Source organism: Heloderma suspectum, chromosome 3 (genome assembly GCF_057233095.1).
Source record: "Heloderma suspectum isolate Gila_16-S chromosome 3, 16-S_ref, whole genome shotgun sequence".
Taxonomy (NCBI): domain Eukaryota; kingdom Metazoa; phylum Chordata; class Lepidosauria; order Squamata; family Helodermatidae; genus Heloderma; species Heloderma suspectum.
This window is the reverse complement of record NC_139460.1, coordinates 92,923,798-92,951,685: the sequence shown is the minus strand read 5'-3', so window position 1 is coordinate 92,951,685 and position 27,888 is coordinate 92,923,798. Positions and strand designations below refer to the sequence as shown.

The window sequence follows — 27,888 nt, the reverse complement described above, 5'->3', positions numbered from 1 at the left end:
ACCAGTTGCTCATGGAGCTGGCACTGGAAGAGCAAGAGAGCAAGCAGATGCACTGCCTGGGTTGGGCCCTTTCCCTGGATGTGCTCCTGCAGGAGTATTCCCTGCACCCAGTCCCCTCTTGGGGTGTGGACTTGCATCTGATTTGGCGAATGGCATACTCAGGGAGATGTAGTATGCACCTTTCCCCCTCCCGGAGCTGTGGTTAGGGTTGGCCCTCAGGCCTGGGCCTATAGCTGGGCTCCTTCTGCACTTTCCTCCAGGGGCTCCCATGAAAGGGAGTGCAGGGGACTGGAGTCCTCCATGCCCATCCTTTCTAAGGCTCCCGATGGGGGTGGGGGCCCTCGGTAGTTTGTGGCCAGGTGGGGGTGGGAAAGGGGGGGTCGCTCAGGGTCCCTGCCACAGCATGGACTCACCCTCTCCAGGCCACTCCTATTCCTTTTCGAAGGGGGGGCAGTGGAAGCTGCCGCCGCCCTTCATAGGCTCTGCCGTATGGGCTGGCCTCGCTCCGCTATACCCACATGGCTGCTGGCATGGAGGGGGCCAATGGTGGCGCCTGCCTCAGACTGTGGGTTCCCTCCGCTCTCATGTAGGAGGAGCCAGAGCGTTGGGGCTTCCCAGCGCCTGTGCAGTGGTGGGTGAGAAGCCCTTGGGGGGGCGGGTCTGCTTCCATCGCCCCTGCACAAGCCAGCCCTCTGTATGCCAGAGGAGCAGTCGCCTCCCCCCCATCAAGACTGCAGGTCACTCCTTTCTTCTGTCTTCTTCGTTTTCTTTTTGTAGCTGCTCTCATGCTCTAGAGCCTCAGAGAAAGCTGGCTCCCACCACAAGGCAGGAAGTCAAACTGGCCAGCGTGGGGGAGGCCCTGCCTCCTCCAAAAGTTCAACTTGGAGACTGCCTTCCCGGCCCCAGAGGCGGGGCCTTCCCTGTACTTCCCCGTACTGGCTGTATTTACTAATAGTTTTCCTTAGGTTACACTCCCAGGTACACTCTTACCTGGGAGAAAGACCCATTGAACTCAATAGGACAGACTTCTGAGTAGATATATCATGTATAGGACTGCACTGAAAGTGACATCTTTAAAACCACTGTCCTATATGATCAGCCCAATGGCAAAGTGGAAGCTATTTACTGTATGTTCAGTGCTCAACTATTACTATCATGGTACTGTCCTGTAAACACTAGGGGGCAGTATTATATAGTAATACTATAATAGGGATGTACGAAAGTCACTTACCTTTTCCACAGGGTGATTTGCGGTTGGGGGGAGGCGCTCCACACCTCCCCCCGAAATCCTAACCTGGCCAGCTCCGCTCCGCGGAAATTCTGTGGAGCCGCTGGCCAGGGCCGCCCACAGCCGGACATCTGGCTGCTGGGCAGCCTGCAGGCAAAAAACAAACAAACCGCATACGCAAATGGCGGCGGCTACAGCGGCCGCCATCTGCATTCCCTTTTTTTTGCTGTTTTAGCCTACGTAAATATTTATGTAAGCTATTACAGCGGGGAAAAAAAGGAATGCAAATAGTGCCGTATTTGTGTTCCCCTTTTTTTTGCCGTAATAGCTTACGTAAATATTTACGTAGGCTAAAACAGCAAAAAAAAGGGAACGCAAATGGCGGCCGCCATAGCCCCGCCATTTGCGTCCGCGGTTGTTGTTTTTTTAGCTTGCTGTGATAGGCTACGTAAATACTTATGTAGCCTATCACGGCCTCTGCAGGGACGCAAATGGCGTCCCTGCATTAGCCATGATAGGCTACGTAATTATTTACGTAGCCTATCACAGCTATGATGAGGAAGTGAATGGCGGCCGCAGCGCGGCCACCATTCGCGCGTCAGTGCGGACGGCAGCAGGTAAGTGCTCCGTTTTGCGCACCTTTCGGGGGGGCGGGGGCTTCATTCCACCACGGATTTCGGGGGGCCAAATGCACTGGCATTCGGCCTTACCGAGATCCATGGCAGAATTCTCTGACATCCCTAGGTTGGAAGTCATTTTTTATAGGTGTTGTTTTCTCCAGTGGAGAGTGCATTTCTCTGCGACGTAAAGTGCGACCATTTCTAGTGTGTAATTTTTTCCATAGCAGACAGTGTGAATATTTCTAGTATTACAAAGTAAAAGTTCTTGTTATTGTTGCTGCTATTATTATTATTACTAATAGTAGTATATTTATATCCCGCCTTTTCCCCAATACTGGGACTCAAGGCAGCTTTACAACATTAAAAACTTGTACAGTTAAAACATATACAGAGAAATATACAAAAGTAAAAAATATAATTAAATCATCGATAATATTAAAACGGTATAAAATATCAGAATGTTAAAAGACAACAATATAAACAATAGTACCAATCCATCATATTCTTACAGGTCCAGACTATCTATCCCCAAAGGCCTGCAGGAACAAATGCAGTTTTTGCCTGCCTGCGGAAACATACCAAGGAAGGTGCCACTTTCCCCGTCCTGGAAGGGAGTTCCAGAGCCTTGGGGCAGCCACCGAGAAGGCCCTCTCCTGTGTTCCCACCAGGTGAGCCTGTGATGGTGGCGGGACCGCGAGAAGGGCCTCCTGTGAAGATCTCAGGGCACGACTAGGCTCATAGGAGAGAATACAGTCTTTCAGATAACCTGGACCCAAGCCCTATAGGGCTTTTTAGGTCATGACCAGCACTTTGAATTGTGCCTGGAAACCGACTGGGAGCCAGTGGAGCTGTTTTAGCAGGGGAGTGGTATGCTCCCTGTAGCCAGCCCCAGTCAACAGTCCGGCAGCAGCTCTTTGAACCAGCTGAAGCTTCCGAGCGCTCTTCTGAGGCAGCCCCATGTAGAGCGCATTGCAGTAATCCAAACGGGATGTAACTAAGGCATGTGTCACTGTGGCGAAGCCAGACATCTCAAGGAACGGGCGCAGCTGGCGCACTAGCTTTAACTGTGCAAATGCACTCCTGGCCACCGCTGAAACCTGGTCATCCAGGCTCAGGGCTGAAAGTACACCCAAGCTACGAACCTGCATCTTCAGGGGAGTGTAACCCCATCCAGCACAAGCTATTCCCTGATCAGAGCAAAGCAATGAAACATTACTATTTTTTTACAAAGCCAGAGTTATGGCATAAAATTGTAGCTTTATGCAACATCTGTAGCCCCAGTTCATACTTTAAAAGCTATTGTGTAGTCACCTGCAGGGCTGTTATTAGGCCTGTGGTAACTGCATGGAGGCGCTGATGATATGAACCAGTGCCCCCACAAGGAACATCTACATAGCCTCCACCACACATGCACTCACAGCTGCCATTTTCCAAGCAGTCAAAATCACACACATGGTAAGGAGGGCTGTGTCAACAGCAGCAGCATCCACATGGAGGCGCCACTTCATACAAGTGACATCTGTCCATGATTCCCACCAATATTATTGCGCAGGTGACTACATTGGGGCTTTAAAATGTGTTCACTGGGGCACACCTACCTCTATAGCTTCTTTTTCAGTGTGTATCTTCCTGCCAGTAAGTAACCTACAAATCAGGAAAGAAAATTTTAAAACACTGTCCATGCTTTAAATATTTGTTTGTTTGTTTGTTTGTTTGTTTTTCTATGGGCCTGTTACATGAAGCTAAAAGAATACAATACATTAATATCTTTATTTTGCTCATTAGGATTCTATTAATAATTTCTATAGTACTTTTCACTGTATATTTTATGAAAAACATCACCCTCTTATGCTAAATGGGTAAAACTTGTAAATAACACTACGCCAGGATCCAGTAGCCCTCCAGTCAGAGTGACCTGACCCCCCCCACACACACACATAGCAAGCACATCATACACGTTGCTATGTTGTATCCTCTGCCTGCCATACAGCTTTATAGGAGCTCAAGGGTCTAGCAAGAAGGGAGCTTTTGAGGAAATTTATAGTAGCTTCCTGAGTTTACTGTAAAGCCAGTTTGGAGGCTTCTGTCCAATGGGAGTGCAATCCATAGCAGTGCACCCTAAAATTATCTTCAGCTTTTTAAATATAGACATTAGTTAGTTAATCTCTTCCTCTGTTTTCCTCTGACCAAGAAACCTGTCTGATTCCCCCAGACAGTTCTGAGTTAACAGCTGGATTTTATATTTTCGAAAATGGGGGGTCAACAATTGCTTGTTACCTTCTTGCTCTTAGTGGTCCTACGACACTGAAACCATCACATCACCTGATAGAGCCCAAGTTGAATGTCTGCAAACCCTCCTCCACCATCTTAAGACTCTGACTATGCAAACTTCCTGACTACAACACTAAGGGAGCAATCCTATTAAGATCGACAGTCGCCTCCAACCCCGGGGGTGACTGCCTATCCAGTGCAGGGCGGGAGGAGTGGTGAGGAATGGATCTCCTCCTCGCTCCCGTGGCCCTGCTTTTACAGCTAGACAGCTGATTTCAGCTGTCTAGCCATGGGACCTCGGAGCGCAGGAAGCGGTGGCACATAACATGTGTTGTACCAGATTTCCAACTTCCCCGCCCCGCCCCTGGGAACGCCCTGTTTTCGCCACTCCACGCTGCTCTTATGAGCGCGGGGCATCTGCGCTGCCTACAAGATGGTGCGGGAAGGGGTCAGTTCTCTGGGAACTGATCTTGGAGCGTGGGCTCCGAGGTCGGTTCCTAGGAACCAACCTATCCTATGGCCGTCTAGCCACTGACTAGCAGCCATAGGATTGCGCCTTAAGTCAGCCTTTTCCCCCCTCCTATTCTCCCACCACCATCACCTCGCCAACCTATTTTTTGTAACACCTTGCCTGATGAAGAGATCTGAAGATCTTGAAAATGTGCAATTTTTTTGGTGACTTTTGAGTTGACTTAATAAAGGTATAGGTATTTTAAAGAATAAAATAAAATGTGATTTTTGAAAATGCAAGAAATCTCCAAAATCTAATCAATATTATTATTTTTAAAAATTAGCAAAGGCAATTTCTCCTATTGAGCAGGAAAAAAGATAATTTGTCTCTAAAACTTTTGAGTATTTATGAGAAAATAGTACTTACTCAGCTTCAAACTGATTAGGTGTTATTATATCTGCTACAGGCACAACCTTGTCCTTATAAACTGGAAGGAGATCCTTTGGAACATACTGCAAAGAATAAATAAAATGACACTGGCTTTTTATTAGGCTGGTGGCTTGAAAGCTTAGGCAGGTGGCTTGATTCTTCACAGGACTACTTCAGTCTAGAAAGTTCAAAACTTTCAGTACAATCCCATGCATGAGCAGTTCTCCCCCTCAGCTCAGTCCAGAAACGCATAAACTGAAGGAAGAGCCCAGAAGCCATTACAGCACAAGGAGAAATCTCTGTATGTGGAATTGCCCAAAATCTGCTGTATGCCGGTATTTATTTACATACAAACACTGACAATTGTCAGTGAATTGTGTGAATGCCCTAACAGATATTCTCCTACTTTTCAGGCGTTGACTGGTATAGCCGTTAGACATTCAAAACGTTTGCACAGGATTGTCACCATTCACATGTAGCGTTGATAGTAACAAAATTTTGGACATTCACTAACACACACACACACACACACACACACACACCATAGTTCCAGCAAGTTTTGTTATTCCGCTGCAGAGTGCAAAAAAAGAAAAACTAGTTGTAGTGGTGTGGACAAAACCGCCCAAATCCCTTGACAAACAACTTTCCATTAATGGCATTCAATGCAGAGTAGCCACCATGCAGGTGTGCTTCAAGCAGCCAGCTGCATGGTGTTTCGAATGGGATATACACTTGTATGCAAATTGGGTTTTTGTTTCCTGTTCTAAATCCGTCTAGCCTCTAGTGTCCTAAAGAAATAGGAAACTCCTATGTAGTTTCTATGGAAAACTGGCAGTGATTTCAGAGATGAACATGAAAAGGTATTTTTCTTGGCATTGTCCTAACAGAACTAATGAAGACCATACAATGGAGTGTCTGCTATACCTAAAAGAGATACTACATTGAAGTACAGGGTAAAAGTTAGGAGCGGTGGGTTTGCTTTGGCACAGCAACATTGTTTATAAAGGTGGGCCAACCATAAGCAATGGATTACCAACCATATATCCTTCTCCACTCCACTTGTCACCCATCACAGGATCACACACTGAAAGAGAAAATTAAAATTGGGAAAAGGGGGAAGAAATATCATCTAAGAATACTTTAAAAATATAATAGCTGACAAATCAGAACTCTGCCAGTCTCATTTCAAACATCTATGGCAGCCTTCCACAAATCTGGTGCCCTCCAGATGTGTTCGACTGCAACTCTCACAATTCCCAGCTAGCATGGCCACTGGCTGGGAATTATGGGAGTTGTAGTCCAACACATCTGAGGGCACCAAGTTGGAGAAGCCTGATCTATGGTAGTTCTTATTATGGCAAGTTCCTATTGCCCTATGCTAGGAAGTTGATCTCTGCAAGTGCTATAAAAAGGTAGAAAGTTATCATCTTTTTGTTTTCACACAGTTTCATGCAAGGAGGAGAGAGAAGAATTATAGGCTATGTATCTGCCCTGTAATGTCAGGGAAACACTTCTCAAACCTAGACTAGTGAAATGGTCAGCAGCAGCTTGAACAGGTTTTCTGAGCATTGCATGAAAGAGGTATAGCTTCTGAAAATCCTCAGTGTGGTGTAGCGGTTAGAGTATTGGAACATGGGAGATCCCGGTTTTAGTCTGTCAGGGGTATTTCTGAGTGCAGGGAGTGGGACAGCAGTTCAGATTCTGAAGGAGAACCGTCAGACATGGGGGAGGTGTTTTCCCAGGTTAGTCCAGATATGAGTAGGCCTGCTTCTCAGGTTACAAACATCCAGATGGCTGAGCATGAGGGTCTCTCCTCACCCCGCCCCCCATGAGAGGCAGCGAACAGGAGGAGGTGGGGTTTGGGGAGGATGACCTAATAGATGCCAGACACAGGCGTAGAGCAAAGAGAGAGAAGCGGAAAGCTGCATTTAGAGGCCTCACGAGAAGAGAGGGACCTCCCCCACTTAAGTTAAGCTAGCCAGACCGCCAAACGGCAGGCAACTCTTGTAATTCCATTTGAATCCCCTGATGGCTTTCCTTTGTAGATGCAGAGTCTCTGAGAATTTGCATCTGTATGACCCTGTGAAGTAATGGATTAAAAGCTATAGACTGAAGCCACTCATCTGTGTATGTTTGGGCATTGAAGTAAAGTGGGGGCTAAGGGAATTCTGACATAGTCCCCACATGGCTATGAAGCTCACTGGGCCAGTCACTGATTCTCAGTGTAACATACCTCACAGGGTTGTTGTGAGGATAAAAGGGAGTGAAGGAGGACCATGTAAGTAGCTTTGGGTTCCTTGTAAGAGGGAAAAAGATGGGATATAAATGTAATAATAAATAAAACTGCTAAATTGATTCGAACAAAAAAGATCTCATTTGCTAGCTCGAGGATGGCAGGCACTATAGTATTTATACAGTGACTCCATCAAGTTTCTCAGTACCTTTACAATTCAAATTCTTTCTACTCTCCCAGCACTCAGGTGCCTCTTTAACATCAGAGCAGCTAAGTCCATGCAATGAGAAGCGGACTGCCAAGTCCCACTGTAACAGCAGAGGAGAACAGCTTCCTGTTGTCAAATGATATACTCATGAGCAGTGAACTTGCTAGTACCCTTTTATTATCACTACAGCACTGCTAACAGATTTCTCTGAAGTCCCAGCTGGTGTCATCAAGAACAACATTGTCCCCAGTATTTTTGTGACCTGTCTTTCACGTACTATGTCAGGGGTGCAGATCCCGAGGCCCGGGGGTCAAATCTAGCCCTCTGAGGATCCCACTCTGGCCCTCCAGGGTTCCCCAGATGGCCATGCCCCCTTCTCCCAGCCCCAGCCCCTATTCACCAACCACTGATCATTTGCTTGTTTCCTGGCTTACTCGCAATTTTTCCCCCATTCTAAAAGGTTAGAATACATTCCCAAGGCTTAGTTACTGACAATAAGAGCTTTATGCTAAAATATGCTGGTATTTTTGGATTTTTGTCTCATCCCTTTTGCCTTCAGCCCTGAAATGCAGCTTCTGAGAGCTTCTCTGAAAGTAAATTTGGTCCTGGGGCCGAAAGAGGTTCTGCACCTCGATCTACATGCTTTCCCTGTGTGCTTGGAGTGTATTCAGGAAGGCCACCAATAATATCAATAAGATTTGAGGGAAATTTGTTTGCTGGAGTGTTTTTGTTTTTCAATCTGCTGAAACTAAATCTCTCTGTAACTAAATGATACGCTTTAGCTTTGACCCTAAAACCAATGGTGACAACCAAGATGGCTGACACTAACTCCTTAGCAGAGTAAACATGCCCTCAAATAGCCTCAAACCTTGGGAAATGTCCTAACTATATAATGTGAAGTGAATAATTTTTGTGTTAGAAACTTACCATACACTAAATTGGAGTTCTGTTGTTTTAGCTCTTGAACAATATCAACCACCATTGCAAGGAATGATTTGTCTCTCGTGTAGCCTTTGAAGGGATGAGGGGGAGAAAAAGTAAGATTATGTGAAAAACATATTTTCTCACAAACTCTGTAAGAATGGCCAGCCTTTAAAAAAAGAATCAGTTTTGAGCCAAAATACAACTCTGTGGAAATGAACCAGCTCACTTGAAGCTTTTGCTCTTACCACAACTAGCACTTCAGCAGGCTATCACTCAACCCAGAGCAAACAGGCTAGCCAAGGTGTGTCAAACTGCCATCTATGCCTGTGATATGGGTTTCTGATGGCCAGTTCATCCTGAACTAGGTTCTGTCTAGTCTTGAAAGAAAAAATAGTGGCTGGCCTCAGTGCCAGCAGTTCTTTGACCTGACCTGTAGTTGTCTCTTATAGAACCTGTAATGTGTTTGCTGTGTTAGAGCTTATCTGCATGGACACGTGAAAGAACTCACAGGCCAATCTTTTCACAAATCATGAGGAACAAAACAAAACTCATACGCTCCCCCCGCAAGTTCCCAAGCAGCCTTTCTGCTTATCACCCTCTTCTCTGGTGGTAACCCAGCCCAGTCCTCTGCCCCCAAGATGTATGGTTAGTTTAACCAGTTCACACATGCAGATTGGCTGGAGCATTTTGACTTCCTTCCCTTTGTAAGAATCAGCTATCACAAATAAAGTTTCACAGATGGCATTTTCATCTTTATTCTATTTCTTAGCTTGGTCAATCCAACTATGGAAGACAGAGGATGGAAACTGTGCTATCTACCAATGGCAGGGACCCCCTGCCGTTGCAGAAAAATAGTGTGGGGTCCCACATGGCACCAATTGGGAGGGGGATTTCCGGGCCTTCCACAGCCACTCAGATCAGGTGGAGCACTACCTGACTCGAGCAGAAGTACAGCAGCTCAACGTTATTTCCAAGGCATACAGAAGAGGCTAGCTTAGGATTGGCGGGAGGAAGCACAGTCTAAACACAATCCATATGGGGCTTGTGAAGCACAGTGAATAGTACCTCAGAAAGCCAGAAATGTGCAGAATAAGGTGAGCATGACCTGAATAGGTGGTTTACCTCATTCCCTCAAGGTGCATTCTGCAAAAGAACAAAAAAAGAAAGGAAAGGTTCCTCCTGTGCAAGCACTGGGTCATTACTGACCCCTAGAGGGACGCCGCTTACGCTGGCGTTTTCATGGCAGACTATAGGGGGGTGGTTTGCCATTGCCTTCTCCAGTCGTGACTACCTTTCCCCCAGCAAGCTGGGTACTCATTTTACTGACCTCGGAAGGATGGTGGGCTGAGTCGACCTGAGCCGGCATGGGGAGAGTTTTGGTTGCAATATTGCCGCCTAAAACTCTGTGCTTACAACACCCACACCCTGCTCTTTAAGACTGTTGACTTCTAGTAGGTAATTCAAATGAATTAAGGGCAAACTTTGCCCTAGATCAACCTACTTATATAGGAGTGACCCTTATACATTTTTCTCGCAGTTATTCATTGCTTTAGAGAGATTACTATAGTGAATAATTTACATGTCTAGTGATCATTCTTCAGAGGGGTGGGGGTGGAGAGAAAAAGGACAAGTATACTTTGCAAGGGCCCAGTGGCCTAGAGGCCCCTGTCCTGGGCTCCAAGTCCATTACCATGAGGAAAAATCTGAGGCTAAATTGAAGTTCAAGCTTGAGGATGTTTATGCAAATGTATTTCCCTATATCTAAATGCACCCCTGGTCTCTCCTCTAGAATATAAGGTGTGTGGGGAGGAGAAGAGAACACTTACACAGAAAACTCTATGACTTCGTAGTCTGAGAAACAGAGAAAAATATGCATCCCTAGGTGACATGCTCCCTCAAGAAATACAAATCCCAGAATCCTTGAGTTTCTGGAGGAATTTCCTATAAATAGAGAGGAGGAGCCAATGATAGGACAGTTGACTGGCAGCAGGACAGACAGGCAAGCACCATAATAATTGATGCGGTGGGACTAATGCTGATAACAGGATTTATAGGCCCAAAACACATGGAGGTGAGTCAGGCCTCCAGAGTGCATAGAAGGACTGACACTAGATCCCAGGGAGAGGGAATACTGTCTAAAGGGAATGTGTCACTTGTGCATAACATACAGGTTTTTGAGGGGCCTTGGGCAAGACACCATCATTGGGGCCCCTCACTTAGTGAGTCTACTTTCTCACTACCACTGTCATTTGCTGCTGTTGTTCCTCAACCTCTTTCACATCATTGCCACCACATGTTTGCTTGACAGGGAGAGAGCCAGCAAACAAGTAGGCAGTGACATCTACTGCTTCTTCTCACCACCACCACTGTCTGGATTGGAGTGAGAGTCAAATGGTAAAGAGGAGGAGCAACTCCAGGGGGCTCTTTTGGGAGGCTGGAATCAAAAGAGAACAGAGAGGCAGAAGCAGTGTGCTTGCATTCAAAGGCAGAGTGGGGCTGGTGACCAATTCTTGAAAAAAAACTCTAATCATTTTAGATCATTTATCCCAAAATTAATGTTCATACATATTTTTAATGGACTTCTGGTGGAAACAGCAAAACATTTTATGCTGCAGTGTACCTTCAATAACATTGTGATGTGTTTGGGATCAGTCTAAATGACCCTCTAGTGGACTGCTTACAGCCCAGTGCCACTTATTTCAAAGAGATTCAGGATCCCTCCCGGCTTTCAAACTCTTGATTCTAAGATTTCAGTAAGCAGAACTATCAGAGCATATGTCTGAGGCAACACCTCTCAAAGACCTGACAATAGATAGCTGATGGCAGGAAACATTCTGTTGATGTGTGTTAATGGGAGCTTGGATGAAATAAGAAGAAACAGGTGATGGTGTGCTGGGGGGGGGGGGGATGACTCATCCTTTTTTCTACTAGGCCAAGAGGAAGGAGCCAGTGATGCCTGGGTGTATAACAAGACGTCAGCCTGTGCTGGAGCTTGATCTGAAAAGAAGACAGAGAGCTGACTTGCTCTCTGCAAGAAATGCTATGGCACTACGTATTAATGCTATGGATCCCCATCTTATGCTCAGCCTATTTATATATCTATATCTATATATGTATGTGTGTGTGCGTGCGCGCGTGTATATATACAGTCAGGGCGAGAAATATTGGAGCAAGGATAACTGTTTTGGCAGTTGGCCTCTGTACACCACCACATTGAAGTTGAAAGGAAACACACCCAGATGGGACTGAAGTCAGGACTTTCAGCTGTAATTCAAGGGGCTTGACAAAAGTGGGGCACTAACCATTCTGGAAGGACAGCCAGTGGCATACACACACCCCCATCATTGGTGGCTCATAAGTAATGGAACGAACGGCTGACAAGCAGCTGCATGGCCAGGTGTGGCCTGTTTCCTGGGTACCCCATGACCAATCAAGCAGATAAAAGGCCTGGAGGTAGTTCCGAGTGTTACATCTGCATTTGGTAGCTGTTCACTGGAACTCCCAGCATGAGGTCCAAAGAGGTGTCCATGCGAGTGAAGGAGGCCATTAGGTGGTGGAAACAAAATAAACCCATCAGAGAGATAGCAAAAACAGTGGGAGTGGCCAACACAACAGTTTGGAACATCCTGAAAAAGAGGGAATTAACTGGCTAGCTCAGCAACAGCAAAAGGCCTGGAAGACCACGGAAGACAACTAAAGTGGATGACCGCAGAATTCTGCTCATGGTGAAGAGGAACCCTTTCACAACATCTAGCCAGGTCAAGAACACTCGTGAGGAGGTAGGCATGTCATTGTCAACATCTACAGTCAAGAGACGGCTTTATGAATGTAACTACAGAGGCTTTACAACAAGGTGCAAACCACTGGTAACGCTCAAGAACAGACAGGCCAGATTAGCCTTTGCCAGCAAACACCTAAAAAAGCCTGCCCAGTTCTGGAATAAGATTCTTTGGACTGATGAAACCAAGATTAACTTGTACCAGAATGATGGGAAGAGAAAAGTATGGAGAAGGAAAGGAACAGCTCATGATTCAAAGCATACCACATCATCTGTCAAATATGATGGAGGCAGTGTTATGGCATGGACATGTATGGCTGCCAATGGAACCGGGTCACTGGTGTTTATTGATGACCTGCCTACTGATAAAAGCAGCAGGATGAATTCCGAAGTGTATAGGGCTATACTTTCTGCTCAGATTCAGCCGAATGCTGCCAAACTGATAGGATGCCGCTTCATACTGCAGATGGATAATGACCCAAAACATACAGCAAAAGCTACCCAAGAGTTTCTGAAGGCAAAGAAGTGGGATGTTCTTGAATGGCCAAGTCAGTCACCTGATCTCAACCCAATAGAGCATGCTTTTCACTTACTGAAGACAAGAGTGAAGGCAGAAAGATCCACAAACAAGCAGCAGCTGAAGGCAGCTGCAGTAAAGGCCTGGCAAAGCATCTTGAGGAAGGAAACTCAGCATTTGGCCATGTCCATGGGTTCCAGACTTCAGGCAGTCATTGACTGCAAAGGATTTTCATCCAGGTATTAAAGGCGATCCTTAAGTTTGAAATGATGTTGGTTTGTTCCATTACTTATGAGCCACCAACGATGTGTGTGTGTGTGTGTGTGTGTGTATGCCACTGGCGGTCCTTCCTGAATGGTTAGTGCCCCACTTTTGCCAAGCCCCTTGAATTACAGCTGAAAGTCCTGACTTCGCTCCCATCTGGGTGTGTTTCCTTTCAACTTCAATGTGGTGGTGTACAGAGGCCAACTGCCAAAACAGTTATCTTTGCTCCAATATTTCTGGCCCTGACTGTAAATAAACCTTATATCACAGAAACACCTTATGCTTCTAGTGACCTCTTTCTAAGTAAACTGAACCCTGAGTAAGTGCTGGAACCCCTGGAACTTCTCGCTGCTTGGACATGGGGTGTACACATGTAACAATATTCTTAGATAGATACACTGTCTTATGTGATTCAGGGCAAGTTTACTAATGCTCCATTAAAATAATAATAATTTAGAGCTCAGTATCCACCTAATGCGAAGAGAAAACTCCCTGGAAAAGACCCTGATGCTGGGAAAGATTGAAGGCAAAAGGAGAAGGGGAAAGCAGAGGATGAGATGGCTAGATAGCATCTCCGATGCAATGGATATGAACTTGAGCCCCCTCAGGAGAGAGCGGAGGACAGGAAGGCCTGTCATGCTATGGTCCATGGGGTCACGAAGAGTCAGACTGAACGACTGAACAACAACAATCTGATAAAATATTAAACCACTATCCTGCATGTCCATTTCTTTTGATGGCCCAGGTAACACCCAAGAGATTAAAAATTCCAAAGATTCTATGACATTATAAGCTTATGATAAGGGTTGTCATATTGGTAAAATGGAGAACCTGTTTTGCCTTTACATTGGCTCATGCAGCCAATGAGGCCAGGAAGGGGGTGGCACTCAGCAGGCTGAGGGGTAGGGTGCATCCTTAACCTTACCATCAGGCATTAAGAGGCAGCATCTGCATTAATGACTGGGTTCGTTTGACACAACAAACCACCATGGGCAACCAGTCACAGTGGGTTGTCGTGTTGTCCCACCCTGGCATGTTTTGTGCAGGGTGGCTTCATTTTTGTGAACATGCCAGAGAACCCATGGCTTGTTGTAGGGTTGGTCATACCCATGGTGGGTTATCATGTTGTCCGAACCTGGTTGAGTAATTTTATCGTGAGTTGTCGGGATCAGCCACACAACCGCATGGCAAGAGTGGCAAAAAAGTCTGTGCTACTCTTCGTGATCTCCCCAGTGCTGTCTCCAGCCGCCGTCTACATGCAGAAAATCTTTTAGCTGGCTAACTAGGGTAAGTGAAAGGAAAGCTGTCACCATACAAGCTTCAGTGAAGCTATTCTATCATTTTGCAAACTAACATTTTCCTCAGGGAAAAAATTAGAAATGTCTTCAAAACAAATGGAACCTGTTTATGCTGAAAATTCATTGCTACATCAGTGCAATCTCATTCACTTTGTTATTAAATATCTTCTTTACCTCCAAGAACTCCATGGAAACCAGAGGGGAAAAATAATTTGTCAGCTGTGCAATACCCTTCATGGCAGAGTAGCCTTTATGGGTTATAATTCCAGACCCGTATCATTAAATTTTCCTGTTATCTCTGGCTTTGAAAACACTTCTTTTCTCATGGAACTTATATAAATCAATATGGCAATCAATTTCATCCAGCAAGTTTTGGAACCAGCTTATTCACAGCAGTAAGGAAATATAAAAAATGAAATTAAAAACAGATGCACTGTATGCAATAAGGTGAAACCATGTTAATAATCTGCAAATATGTGAGACAGGAAATATTATTTTGCTGGATGCAAAGCTTTATATCACAAGCTTCCTGCTGAGCTTTCCTTTTAAATGCTTCTCAAAGGGCTAGTGCAGATGTAATACTGGGTTATGTATTAACCATGGTGAAAAGATCGAGAGAAGACCATCTTTAAGCAAGCTCTGTCTCCTCTGGAAATAATTCCCCTTTTTGGCGTCAACCACAGTTAAGCATTAACTTGGAATACAGCTGGAGCAATTTTACCCCAGCAAAATATTTCAGGTTTTTTAGTGATCACAATCAGATTCTCACAAAAATGAAGAAGTACTTACCAGTAAGTACATAATCATAATGGTTGACATTGTTCAATTTCAGTCCTTCATATAGTTCATGAAGTTCATCTGAATTTAACACCTGCCCTTTCCAGTGATCATAACCTGAACAAAGAAGGAAATCAAAGACAGTGAATGGCCTTATCTGACAACTGCATTCACAGGCTTCACTTAAGGATAACATAACAATAGTGAGGAAGGATCGCTACTGGACACAGAATAATGGGCTCAAGTTACAGGAAGCCAGATTCCGGCTGAACATCAGGAAAAACTTCCTGACTGTTAGAGCAATACGACAATGGAACCAATTACCTAGGGAGATGGTGGGTTCTCCCACACTGGAGGCATTCAAGACAAGGCTGGACAGCCATCTGCCAGGGATGCTCTGACTTGGATTCCTGCATTGAGCAGGGGGTTGGACTCGATGGCCTTGTAGGCCCCTTCCAACCTACTATTCTATGATTCTATGATCATCACATTACTTGGCAAAACAAGTGGACATTAGGACAGCACTGAAGCACAAGTAGGAGAGGGTGGGATGGTTTGGGAACACATCTATGAAGCACACACACAACTTCTGAGATGCATAATGAGAAATACTTTTAAAGGAACAGAATGAGAACTGTGGCGCATAGCAGCAGTGGAATCATCTAGAATAGCTTAGAATCAGGAATCTCTCTCTCTCTCTCTCTCTCTCTCTCTCAGGCAACCACTCTCCCTCAGCCTCAGACCCCCTAATTTATAATATGAGGATAATAATACCTTCCGTTGTAAAGATTACTGAGGCAATATATGTGATGTATTTTGAACTTTCAAAACAAGCAATATCTAACTGCTAATTATCCTGCAACATGGAACCAAGGTTGACCTTGAATAGCCAACATCAACAAGGGGCTCACAACCACCCTTTCTTTACCATAGCTAATGAAGTTCAACATGAAGCTGATGGCCTTTATCAGATTTGGGCTGACCATAATTTGCTGGGTTAGAAATTGAAGGTGGAGACAGGGGAACGGAAAGGACCTGTTTCTATCAAACCCATCATACAAAGCACAAATTGAGATGCATCAAAAAAGTCCCTGCTACAGCAGCACCTAGGGTGTTACAAATATACCGTCACTAAGGAAACAATCAGACAGAAGGAAAGAGAGCACAGGCTTCTAGAGAAGCAGCTCTCTGCCCCAAGTAGCCAAGTCATCAGTTGTTGGATGGGGCAGCAACCATATAGATTGCCATCACTGTTATAATTGGGATGCTAACAACACACACAGGCATGTGAACACCTCCTTTTATAATATGTGTAGGCAGGTCAGATGAGTTAAGTGAGTCTACACCTAGTGGTGTGTCCCTCTGGAACTGGTATGTGCATTTTCTCATTTAGGCCAATCCAATCCTGGCTATAATGCCTGTGTGGGGAATTATCGAAGGATGTAGCAGGTGGTGGCAGGTAAATTTACAGCTTGAGAAAGAGATACCCCTGGGCTCCTAGCTAGTACAACTCATATTGCAGGCTGAGGAATATCCTTTAAACTGCCTCTGTAAAGTTCATTTAGTCCAGACCCCCATCCTGAGGGATCCTCCATAGCCATAGCATGTCCTCATGCAGTATAGAATGGAACAAGGACTCCAGACAACTGGAAACAGCAGATGTAGGAAAGCTTTCACCTATCATAGAAATACCATGCAGCCCTTGTTACTGCCTCAGATTGATGGGTCACAGAAATGGCTGGGCTGGCAGCACTTAAACACTTACATTACCCTCTCCCACCCCTAGGGATGATGAGAGCTGAAAATATGTGTGTGCGTATGTATGCATGTGCATTTTGCAAAAGATTAATTAAAGTGGTCTGAAGATAGTAACTGAAGAGCTGAAAGTCCTTCTAAGTCTTGTGGGACATACCTGGGAGGGGCCCAATGTCAAATTCATGGTGACACAAGTTTGATGCCTTGCCTGAATTATGAAGAGAGATGATGAATAAAAAATAATTACAAACAAAATAATGTGGGGCCTGCAATAAAATGTTGCAGTGTGGAGTGCTCCCTGTTCAGCATTTCAGCCACTCCATTCCATCCCTCAATCAGCATTCCATGGCCTATGAGTGTGGTTTTCATTGGGCTGTTTTAAGGGGATCCCCCCCAACTGTTTGTATTGCTGCAAAGTATAGATTGCGCCAAACCTGCTCATGCCCCCCCCCCCATGTGTGGATGATGCTATTTTGGTTATACAATCAATGGCATTAACAGCCTGAACATCAGAAATAGAAGGAATCATTCTCACCATCCCATCACCACGTTAAACTCATTAGAACTGAAACTGCTGGATGTGGCCAGTTATGTAGGTGAATGAGTGAGAGAGCTAAAGCAATAATAATCTATTACTTTCAGGCCCTAGAAATGTATTTTTGCAGAGGAAATAAATCAACATTAATAGTCCTATCATTTATTTTGTGATAGCACTTGGGGTCTTCCAAAGGTGGAATCAGAAAACCAATCACATTTCAGAACAAATAAAAGAACAGAAGGGTTCCCCAGGGCTTATCAGGCATGAAATATATCAGCTAGTGGATGATAATTAACCACATTAACTTTGGTTAGAGCAGGGGTAGCCAACCTGGTGTCTTATGGATGTTTTTGACTGCAACTCCCCTCAGACCCAGCCAACATAGCCAATGGTCAGGGATGATGGGAGCTGTGGTTCAAAGCATCAGAGGGCACCAGGTTGCCTACATCTGGGTTAGAGATTTGATCCACCAGCTTCCTCTGGCCTCTTCCTATGAAGCTATTTGCATTTTGGCTTCTGATGGTACAAGTGTTCAAAGATGCACAGAAGTAGTGCCAAGCACACTTAGGAATAAAAATGGGGGTGGGGTGGGAGGAGCATTCAAGGATATAGTAACACCACACTATGAATGACAGGAGGTACTGGGCAAGCAGTAAGTGGGTCAGCACACTAGCCTTTTATCTTTGGAAACAAAATTTCCTGCTCTTTTTCCTCAGGAAACAGAAATTTAACCATTGCATTTTAAATTTTCCTTAATTCAATGTGTTTTGACAGTTTTGCTTAATGAGCAGTCTTTTTCAAGTTAGAGACAGTTCTGCAATAACAGTCACTGAGGGCAGCTTTGCACATGCATTTAATTCCCTGGACCCCATGATTCTCTTGATACATGATGTCAACCAACAAATATATATACATATTCAAAATGCACACTTTCAGTAAAAAACCTGGATGTGCTACAACCATAAATGTGTGTATGTGGCGCTGACCATCAGGCACAGAGAGAACTGCGGAGTCAAGAAAGTTCACTTTTATGTCCTTCACTCATATCATCAAACCTTTCTTTTCCCAACTTAAAGCCAGACTGCCTTTTGATTTCTGCACAGTCTGTGTTCCCAATGCTTTCAAGAGAAGCGGAACAATGTAAAGAGTTAGCAACTGGGTAGTCTATTGCACTCAACTTTGGGGTTTTTTTTGTTTTTTTTTTATAGAGATTTTATATACCTCTACATACATATCTTGGATTGCTCCCAAGCATGCAGATGCTTCCCCTTTGTTTCTTGTGGCTGTTTCAGCTCCAGTCTTGTTTACACTCAACCACCTGAATTCACTGTCAGAAGAAGTTATGAGATGTGAGAAGGCCTACTCCACTTCAGCCAAATGTTTGTCTCAGAAACGTTGCCATACTGCTTCCTCCACAATCTAGTAGGTGGTGCTAGCATATCACAGATTCTTCATTTTTGTTGTGGAGGTCAACTTAGCACCCTTTAAAATGTTAGTATCTTTTCAGATACACAGATGTACCCTTCCGACTAAACTCTGATTTCAGCTCTTTTATGACAAATATAGAGACACCTCAAAATACAGGAACACCTTTATTATACATCTCCTACTCATTTTATTTTAGGCTAACAAAACAGTCTGCTTTGTTAGCCTAAATTAAAACTGAACAGAAACTGAAAGTCTAGGAGAGGAGTTTGCTCCGGTCTATAAAAAATTATTTGTTGGTTTATTATAGCACCATCTATGTACATAATGGTTTACAAAGAACAGGTATGGGAAGTCCCTACCCCAAGGGGCTTACAATCTAAAATAGACACAGGGAAACAACAGAGGAAGAGAGGTATGGAGATATGGGTAAGCAGGGGAAGGACATATGATTATTTCAGTTACACATACTTTGGTTTAGTTACAGTAAGGTAAAGGGATTAGGGCACCTTACCCAACCTGGTGCCCTCCAGAGGTTTTGGACTTCAACTCCCATCAGCCCCAACCAGCATGGACAATGGTCATGAATGCTGGGAACTGTAGTCCAAAACAACTGGAGGATACCAGGTTGGGGGAGGGGCTGGACTAGGGCCATAATCCCAAAACTTTCCTGAAATTGTGACTTTTGATGGAGGCATTCCAGGAGGTGGCTCTAGGCATAAGAGGCACCACGGGGAAATGGATATAGTTTTTTTCTTAGTTGTGCTCAGTGCTTCAGGAGACTCCAACTCAGCATCAGCACACAGTTGTGGCAGTACATGGAGCTCATCAACATTCCATTGCACTCTCATGGTCATTTTCCACTTTTCCACTCTCACGGTCATTTTCCAGTTTCCCTCTTTCCCAATTGATAACTGTGCCTCTCCAGCAGAGGTTCATCTGTGAGTGATCACCTTGCAATTGAGGAAGCCTTCCCCAAATGAGCACCCTCCAGATGTGCTAGATTATGGCTATCATCCCCAGCCAGCATGGCCAGCACATCTGGAAGGCACCAGGTTCAGGAATGCTGAAGTAAGCCATCATCAAGGTCCCTCTGCAGCCTCATGGTAACTGAATTAAGAAATGTGCTCTGTACCAAACAGGGATCATGTTTTAAAGTGGAGCCTTCATCCTGCAAAGCAAACAGTAAGTCCATGGTCCACAACAAGGAATCTTGAGCATCCTTGCACTCCCTGAAAAGCATTAAGCAAGATGACATGGAACTCTGTGGCACTCTTCTCACGCTAATAAACTCTAGAATCCTCCTTAATTTAGGCAGGGTCATTGAGTGATTTCTTTCCATGTAGCTTCTCAAACTAGTTTGAGGGGCAATTGCCTCAACTACTGTTTCCATTACTTCCATCTCTGAATAACCCCATCAAAGTCCTAATTCAGTCAGATTCATTAGGCTAGAAAAATCCAATTCTTCCGTTTTATTCAGAGCTCCAAACTGTCCAGCCATCTTAAATTCTCTCTTCAACAGAGAATCACTAGGAAATATTTGCTTAGTTGCTGTTACTATTGCCACATCTTCCCGAGGAGTTACTAACTGTGCTATTCTGTCCCTTAGGCTGTTTTACAGTGACAGTCCATGAACTTCTTTGCCAACAATGTTTTTGCTAGTGAGACAGTGAGTAATGTGTCCCGGCCAGTTGACGTTTCCCTGCCACCTGGCTCGTTCCTTCTCCAGAGATCCTCAAGTATTCTCACAAACTTAGAAGGGCTATGCTTTGGAGTGGACACAGCTGTCCCTCTATTTCCCTATAGAGATCTTCCATCTTGTTATTGTCCCATCTTCCTCTCACTGATTATGGCCTGAAAAATTCAAGCATGGCTGGCAGCTGCAGAGGCTCTCTCACTGATCAGTGCAATACAGATTCTAGACAAAGGTTGCTCACTTTATGGTGGTAACTAGCAGCACTAAGGGCCAAAACAGACATTGCTTTAAATCTGTAACTAGTAGCTACATCTTTTTTTATTATTTCATTTTTTACTGAAGAGTAAGTGCAGGGGGCCTGATCTGATTTGAGATTCGGGGGGGGGGGGGGCTTTAAAGATCCATATCAGAGATGCTATGCCTACTCCACAGTAAAAAAAAAAAAAGGGGGGGGAACATAGCTGCTAAAAGTTGATTTAAAGTAATGTCTGTTTTGCCTCTAAACCATCCTCTGCTACAAAAAAATAACACATTTGATTGCTTCTTTTGAGCCAAACAGGGCTTTTATTACTTTATACAGAGTGACCTAACATTAACACTGCATAATGATAACTGTTCCAGTCTCCAACTGAACTCCCCAACTGTCAACTTTCCCCCTTACTCAGCCCCCAGAACATTCCATTCCAACCACCACAGCAGGGGGGATATTGGAGCATACTATTCCACAGCTCTCCTATTACATCATCAGCATATGGGTGGTACTGAAAGCCATAGGAAGTGATGAGGCCTACCAGAGATAAAGTATATAGAGAGAATGGTAGAAAGCCAAGTAGAGCCCACACAGAACCCAACAGAGAGAGGGAAAGCAGAGGAAGAGTTTCCACCCATGGAGATATTACAAGAACAATTAGACAGGTAGGAAGAGAATCAGCTAGGGAGAGAATAACAGAGATCTTGAGCATAAAGGGGATCAAATAGGAGAGAGTGATCAGCTGTATAAAAGGTGGCAGAAATGTCAAGGGGGATGAGGACTGAGTAGAGGCCCATAGATTTGGCAGTGTGGAGGTAATCAGTGATTTATTTATTTTTTATGAGGGCAGTTTCGGTGGAGTGCAGAGGGTCAGAGACGGTCAACAGCAGAGTTGAAAGAGAAAGTGTTGAGATAAAGCAAGGAAGCAGCTCGCTTGAGAAGTTTTGAGTTAAAGAGGAAAAGGGAAATTGGGTGGTAGTTGGAGAGGGAGGATGGGTCAAGCAATGGTGTTTGTTTTTTTAAGAACAGGGGAAACAGAGGATTGAGGTTGATAATGAACTGAGGAGGATGGATAATGGCAGGTGAGATGGCAACAAGATGACAGAAGAGGACAGGATCAAGGGGGAATGGAAACGAATGGTAGCTAATAAATCAAATGTGACAGGAGAGAAAGAAGACACGATAGAAGGAGGTGCCAGAGGAAGGATAGGTGGAAGAGCAGGGAAGAAAAGAGAGATGGAGAGGTCAGAGTGTATGGATTTAATTTTAGCACTGAAGGAGGCAGCAAAACCTTGAGCAGAGAGCAATGACAGCATGGGGGAGATCTTAGTAGGGTATCAAAGTAGAAAAGTGTCGCTTGGGATTCCTAGAGGTGGTGTGGATAATAGAGGTGAAGTTATTCATTCAGGTTGATGGCAGAGGAGAAGGAGCAGAGAATGAATTTATAATGGATGAAACTGGTCAACTCTTTTGTTCTCTTCCAGAGGTGTTCTCCTGCTCAGGAACATGGATGGAGATATCAAACAAGGGAGGGGGGAGGGGAGATGAGATAGGGCTTGGGATGAGAGAGGTAAATAGTTAATTGGAAGAGTGGGTCAAATGTGTCAAGAGTTGAGGACAGGGATGAATTAACGGTTCAAAATGCAGAGTTTAACTGCAGAGTTTAACAAGCAGGAGGAAGCCACAACAAAGAGACAAGAGGACAATGCTTCAGAGAAAGACGATGGATCGATGGACTGGAGCTCACAGGAGTAAAAAGATGCTGAATCTGGAATTGGGTGGACAGTGAGCAATGCTGACGGACTTGATGATGATCAGACAGAGGAGTTCTGCAGCTGATAAGTCAGAGACACCACAGTTCTTTCTGAAGATAAAAGCCCTGTTCAGGTGTTCTAATTCATAGTTTCACTGAACATGTGAGAAGAGTGATCCAGCCACGCCCCATCCTCGCGTGTTTCCTTCGTCCTGTATGTATGGAAGGTAACAGTCTGAACAGGAGAGCGTCCTGTATCTGTGGAGGCTCTCCACGTGATTAAGAACCCTGATTTTCCAGGATCCTGGATACAAAATGGCAATATCAAGATAAAGAGGAGTCTAACATAGTGAACTGCCAAGGAAGATGAAAGGATGGGCAGAGGCTGGAACTGGCAGAATTTGGAAAGAAGAAGGCTGTCACTACCATTGCTGCTATCTTCAGGGTGAGTTCAGTGGGAAACTGGTAGACCTTTGAAGGAAAGCAGCAGCCATTTAATCCCATAATGGTCAGATGAATACAGGTTTCATCATTTGATGACTGACTCATCAGCAGTGTTACTTCAACTGATCTCTCAGACCTGAGTGTGTAAAAGGGAGTTTGCTCACCAAAAGTAGCACAGAGCAGTAAGTGAGCAAATGGAAGCCTAAAGGTCTGCTAGAAAACGCATCCTGCTGTGGCTTGTTTCTAATATAAAGAATGTTTTAATTTTAAGTCTCACATTTCTCACAAAATACCCAAATACTAGATACAAAAGACAGGCAGGGGGAGGGGGGGAGTGATTCCCATACAAAATGGCAATTCATTTTTGTGTATACTTTAGATAAGGGATACAGTTCAAATTGTATTTGAGATACAAATTTCAAATACATGAATTTTCAATATTGTCTGGCCCTGGTTACAAATGCACAGGGGTATAATACGGAGGAGATGTCCTCAAAGGTGTTTCATAAGTGGTTATGGAAAGGAACATGAATGACAGGTGAGAAAAGAAGCAGCAGGAAGAAGAAGCATAGATGGGAAGGGGTGGGACAGAGTAGAGGAGAATATCTGAACTGGCAGGCATCACCCAGTGTAGCTTCCCTTGATTCAGTAACATGCCACCATGGGAAATGCTAGGCTGTAGCATGTACTTGTGCCATTAGTATCAAAAATTCAGGAAGCAAGACATTTAACAGTGGGAAATTCAATTTATTTATTTATTACATTTAGCCAAAGCTCTCTAGGCAGTTGACAACAATTAAAACCATAAAATACAACATGATACAATACAATATTTAAAGTTTAAAACTACGGTATAAAATAAAAATTAAAGCCGAAGTAAAACCTAGCAGCAGTGCAAAGGTTTAAAATACAGCAACAGATGTAAAACAACAGAAACAGAAAGGCTAAAATGCCTGGGAATATAAGGTCTTCAGCTGGTGCCAAAAAGAACACAACATAGGCACCAGGCGAACCTCTCTGGGAAGCTCATTTCACAACTGGGGTGCCACAAAAGAAAAGGCCCTCTTCTTAGTAGCCACCCACCTCACATCCTTTCGCAGAGTCTCCTGAAGAAGGACCGCTGAAGATGATCATAGGGTCTGGGCAGGTATATATGGGAGGAGATGATCCTTCGGGTAACCTGGCCCCAAGCCGTTTATGGCTTTGAATGTTAATACCAGCACTTTGAATTGGACTGGCAGCCAGTGCAGATGGAAAATTACTGGCATAATATGGTCACATTGGCCAGTCCTCATTAACAATCTCGCTGCCCTGTTTTGGACCAGCTGAAGTTTCTGGACTGTTTTCAAAGGCAGCCCAATGTATAAAGCATTGCAGTAATCCAGACGAGAGGTACCCAAGCATGGATAACTGTAGCTAGGCTACCTCTGTCCAGATAGGAACATAGTTGGTATATCAGCCTAAGCTGATAAAAGGTGCTCCGTCCCACCAAGTCTACCTGTGCTTCGAGTGAAAGTACTGGATTCCAGAGCACCTTCAAATTACAAACCTGATCTTTTAAGGGGAGTGCAACCCCCTCCAGAACAGGTTGAACATCACTTAGCCAGGAAGACAAACCACCCACTAAGAGTACCTTTGTTTTGCCTGGATTGAGTCTCAGTTTATTCATCCAGTCCATTACTGTGCCCAGGCACTGATTCAGAACAGCTACTTCCTCACCTGGATTTGATGAAAAGCAGCAACAGCAGTTTCATGTAGATGTTGAACAGTATGGGGGATAGAATACAGCCCAGTGGCACCCCATGGCATAACTGCGAAGGCACAGAGCAACAATCCCCCAGCACCACCTTCTGGAATTAGTCATCCATATAGGAGCAGAACCCACTTCAGTGCAGTGCTCCAACTCCCAACCCAAACAACCATACTATGGTTGATGGTATCAAAAGCCATGAAGGAGGTCCAAGAGAATTAACGGGGTCACACTCCCCCTGTCCTTCTCTTGGCAAAGGTCATCCCACAACCAAGGCATTTTCCATTCCAAAACCAGGCCTGAAGCCCAATTGAAATGGGTTTAAATAATCAGTTTCATTCAAGAGTGCCTGGAGTTGACTGACAACCACCCACTCAAGCTCCTTGCCCAGGAAGGTGATGTTGACTACTGGCCTATAGTTGTTACCATCATCCGGGTCCAGGTTAGACTTTTTCAGGAGTGGCCTAATTACCACCTCCTTTAAGGAGGCTGGTACCGCCCCCTCTCTCAAGGAGGAATTTATGACCTCCTGGACCAGCCAGACATCCCCACCCTATTAGATGTAATAGCCATGAAAGGCAAGGGCCAAGCATAAAGGTGTCGGCTGGGCTTGATGAACCACCTTGTCCACAACCTTGGGCCTCAACAACTGAAGCTCATCCAATAAAACAGAAACAGATGGTGCTCCAGGTACCTCTACTAATGGAACTGCATTAACTGTGATGTCCAAGTTGTGACAGATTTGAGTGACTTCAAAATGCTGTGCAAACTTGTCACAGTGTACTACCAAGGGTTCCACCATTTCTCTCTCTGGCTCAGACTGTAGCAGGCCATGAACCACTTAGAAAAGCTCTGCTGGACAACACTGAGAAGATGCAATGGTGTGGAAAAGAACTCTCTTTTTGCCACCATCACCACTGCAGAGCTGGCTCGATAATGGACGGAGAACACTCTATCTTGTGTTTGGACGGACTCACCACACATTTTCCTCCACCTGTCTTATAGCAGTCTTCCATCTTGCTTCATCGCCCTCAGCTCAGGTGAATATCAAGGAGATAGCTGGGCTCTGCTCAGAGGGAGAGCGTGCTTAGGCACGCTTGTGTCAACTGCCCGAGTCATCTCTTCATTCCACAGAGTGACCTGCTGAGAATCTAAACCTCAACAGGAAGTGATCCAACCATGACAATGGCATAGATGTTAATTCCCCCACTTTCAGATCACCATCCTCCTGCCCAGTCAAGGAAACCAAATAAAGCATGTGCCCTCTTACATGTGTTAGGCCAATGACATGTTGAGAAAAGCCCCATGATGGATCCTGGTCCAAATGAATCTCTAAATGTGAAATTGAACAACATGTCTTCTTTGAAGACACACAACTGCTTTCCTTTGGAATACTTCCAAGTGTAGGAAGCAAATGGACAAGTACATTATACAAAGGTTAATAAAAAAATCTGCTAAACTCTTCAGAGCAGGCTAGAAGCCTATAAGGTTCGCTCTACCCCCCTACATAAAGCCCTCTACTCCAACAACATGTATATTTTTACACATTAGCAAGCACGACAAATTGAAACTGTTTCTCCTTTCCTCTCTTTCTTTTTATAAAAAAGAGCTTCTACGCAGGTTGTGTGACAGCTCCCTTTATTCGTGCGTGAAGCACAATGTCGTTTGGAGGTGATTCACTCACTCTAATCATACAGTAAATACTCCTTACCAGGCAACTTAGCAAATGGAGCTCCAGCTTGGAATGTTGCCTGTATATCAGGATGATTAAAAGGAACATTTTCTTGAGCATCACAAACAGTACAGCAACATCTTTCTATTAATTCATTTAAGAACAGGAAGATTCAGAAAAAAATGGGTGTCAGTCAGAAGGCATTTTTAATAGGTTTTCTTTTTTCTTTTGCCAATATCAAGTTTAAAAGTAAAAGAAAGAAGCGAGTTTGAATGAACCAATTTATTTGACTATACTGTGACGGTTATGTATGGACAGCTGCTTATAGTGACAGATGACACTGTCACTTTGCCACTGGGTGGCCTTGGGCAAGTCACTGTCAAGTCAACCTAACCTATCTCTCAGAGTTCTTGTGGGGATAAAATAGGATACCTCCACATATGCTGCCTCATGCTCTTTGGAGATGCAAAGGTAATAAATGCAAAGGTCATATCTATCTATCTATCTATCTATCTATCTATCTATCTATCTATCTATCTGGATACTAGATGGTCATTTGGAAGCAAAGCTGAATAAACCCTGAAAAGGAGAAAAAATATTTTGAGCAGGTACTGTTGACTCCCACACCTAATTCTATGTTATATTTCACTCTAAAAATATTACAATGTAAGTTCTGTTATATTTATGGGCACTTCGTTATTGTTGCTATCTTGGCTAAACAGAAATTCAGCTCAGATCAAAATCCATCTTAGACCTGAGTGTGACAAGACAATGAAGAAATTTTAAAAATGTAAAGTCTGGAAGAGTTCTGTCCGTAGGTCAATCTACACTTTACATGGCATTTTGTAGCATGCAGCTCTCTCACATTTTTTGTTTATTCTAAAGTAAGTGCATGGTTCCCCGATCCAGATTAGGAACATGAGGAGCAGGGAGGGGAGGTTTAATCATTCTGTCCCCAGCCACTTCCCTCCCAAGATTGGTTTTTTAAAAGCCACCACTGGTGCCAACTGGCTCTTTCTGGCTTCCCATGCATTCAGGGCAAATGTCTCCAGCAGGAGATCTGGTGTACTCATGTAAGCTCTCTGCACGACTTAGAACCCTGATCACACAGGTTTCTGAATCACGCAGAGAGCCTATATGGGCACAGCAGACTCCTCGCTGCAGACATTTTCCCTGAACATGACAACAGGAGCAGGGCAAAAGGCATTGCATTCATGTTGCCCCTTCAAACAAATAATGACTTAATCAGGCTACATATTAATTGGGCTCATTCCCTGCAACATTCCTTGTATTGAGCCTTCTGTGCATGGGTTCTGCACCCACATTGGACTGGATCAGGCCCCATACATTTTTAGCTACGTTTTAGATGTGTTTATTAAATTGTTTTTAAACACTAAGGTTGCTGAAAATCCTTTTCAATATTCTATAAAATCAATCTACTTTTGTAATACAGTATTAACCAGTGAATTTCTACATTAAAAAGGGAAAGTCTTTGGACACACTTCTGGAGTTTAGAAAAACATTTATAAACTAAACCCTGAAATGAGCAATAAACCAGAAGCCCTAAATTAATTAAAATAAGCTTTATGGCTTTCAGCTTCCAGAGA

The 27,888-nt window shown here is 44.3% G+C and overlaps 1 protein-coding gene across 3 annotated transcripts in view; it reads right to left on the bottom strand.

Moving 5' to 3' along the window:
• The window catches only part of PDXK (pyridoxal kinase), a 76,938-nt gene that overhangs the window by 16,905 nt on the left and 32,145 nt on the right, over positions 1-27,888 (bottom strand). For all 3 annotated transcript variants that reach the window (XM_084843857.1, XM_084843858.1, XM_084843856.1), the window contains 5 exons: positions 15,011-15,115; positions 8,368-8,451; positions 6,037-6,083; positions 4,997-5,082; positions 3,447-3,492 (listed from right to left, as the gene is read on the bottom strand). In XM_084843857.1, the coding sequence (XP_084699983.1) occupies positions 3,447-3,492; positions 4,997-5,082; positions 6,037-6,083; positions 8,368-8,451; positions 15,011-15,115 (368 nt within the window). The remainder of the gene's footprint in view (positions 1-3,446; positions 3,493-4,996; positions 5,083-6,036; positions 6,084-8,367; positions 8,452-15,010; positions 15,116-27,888) is intronic.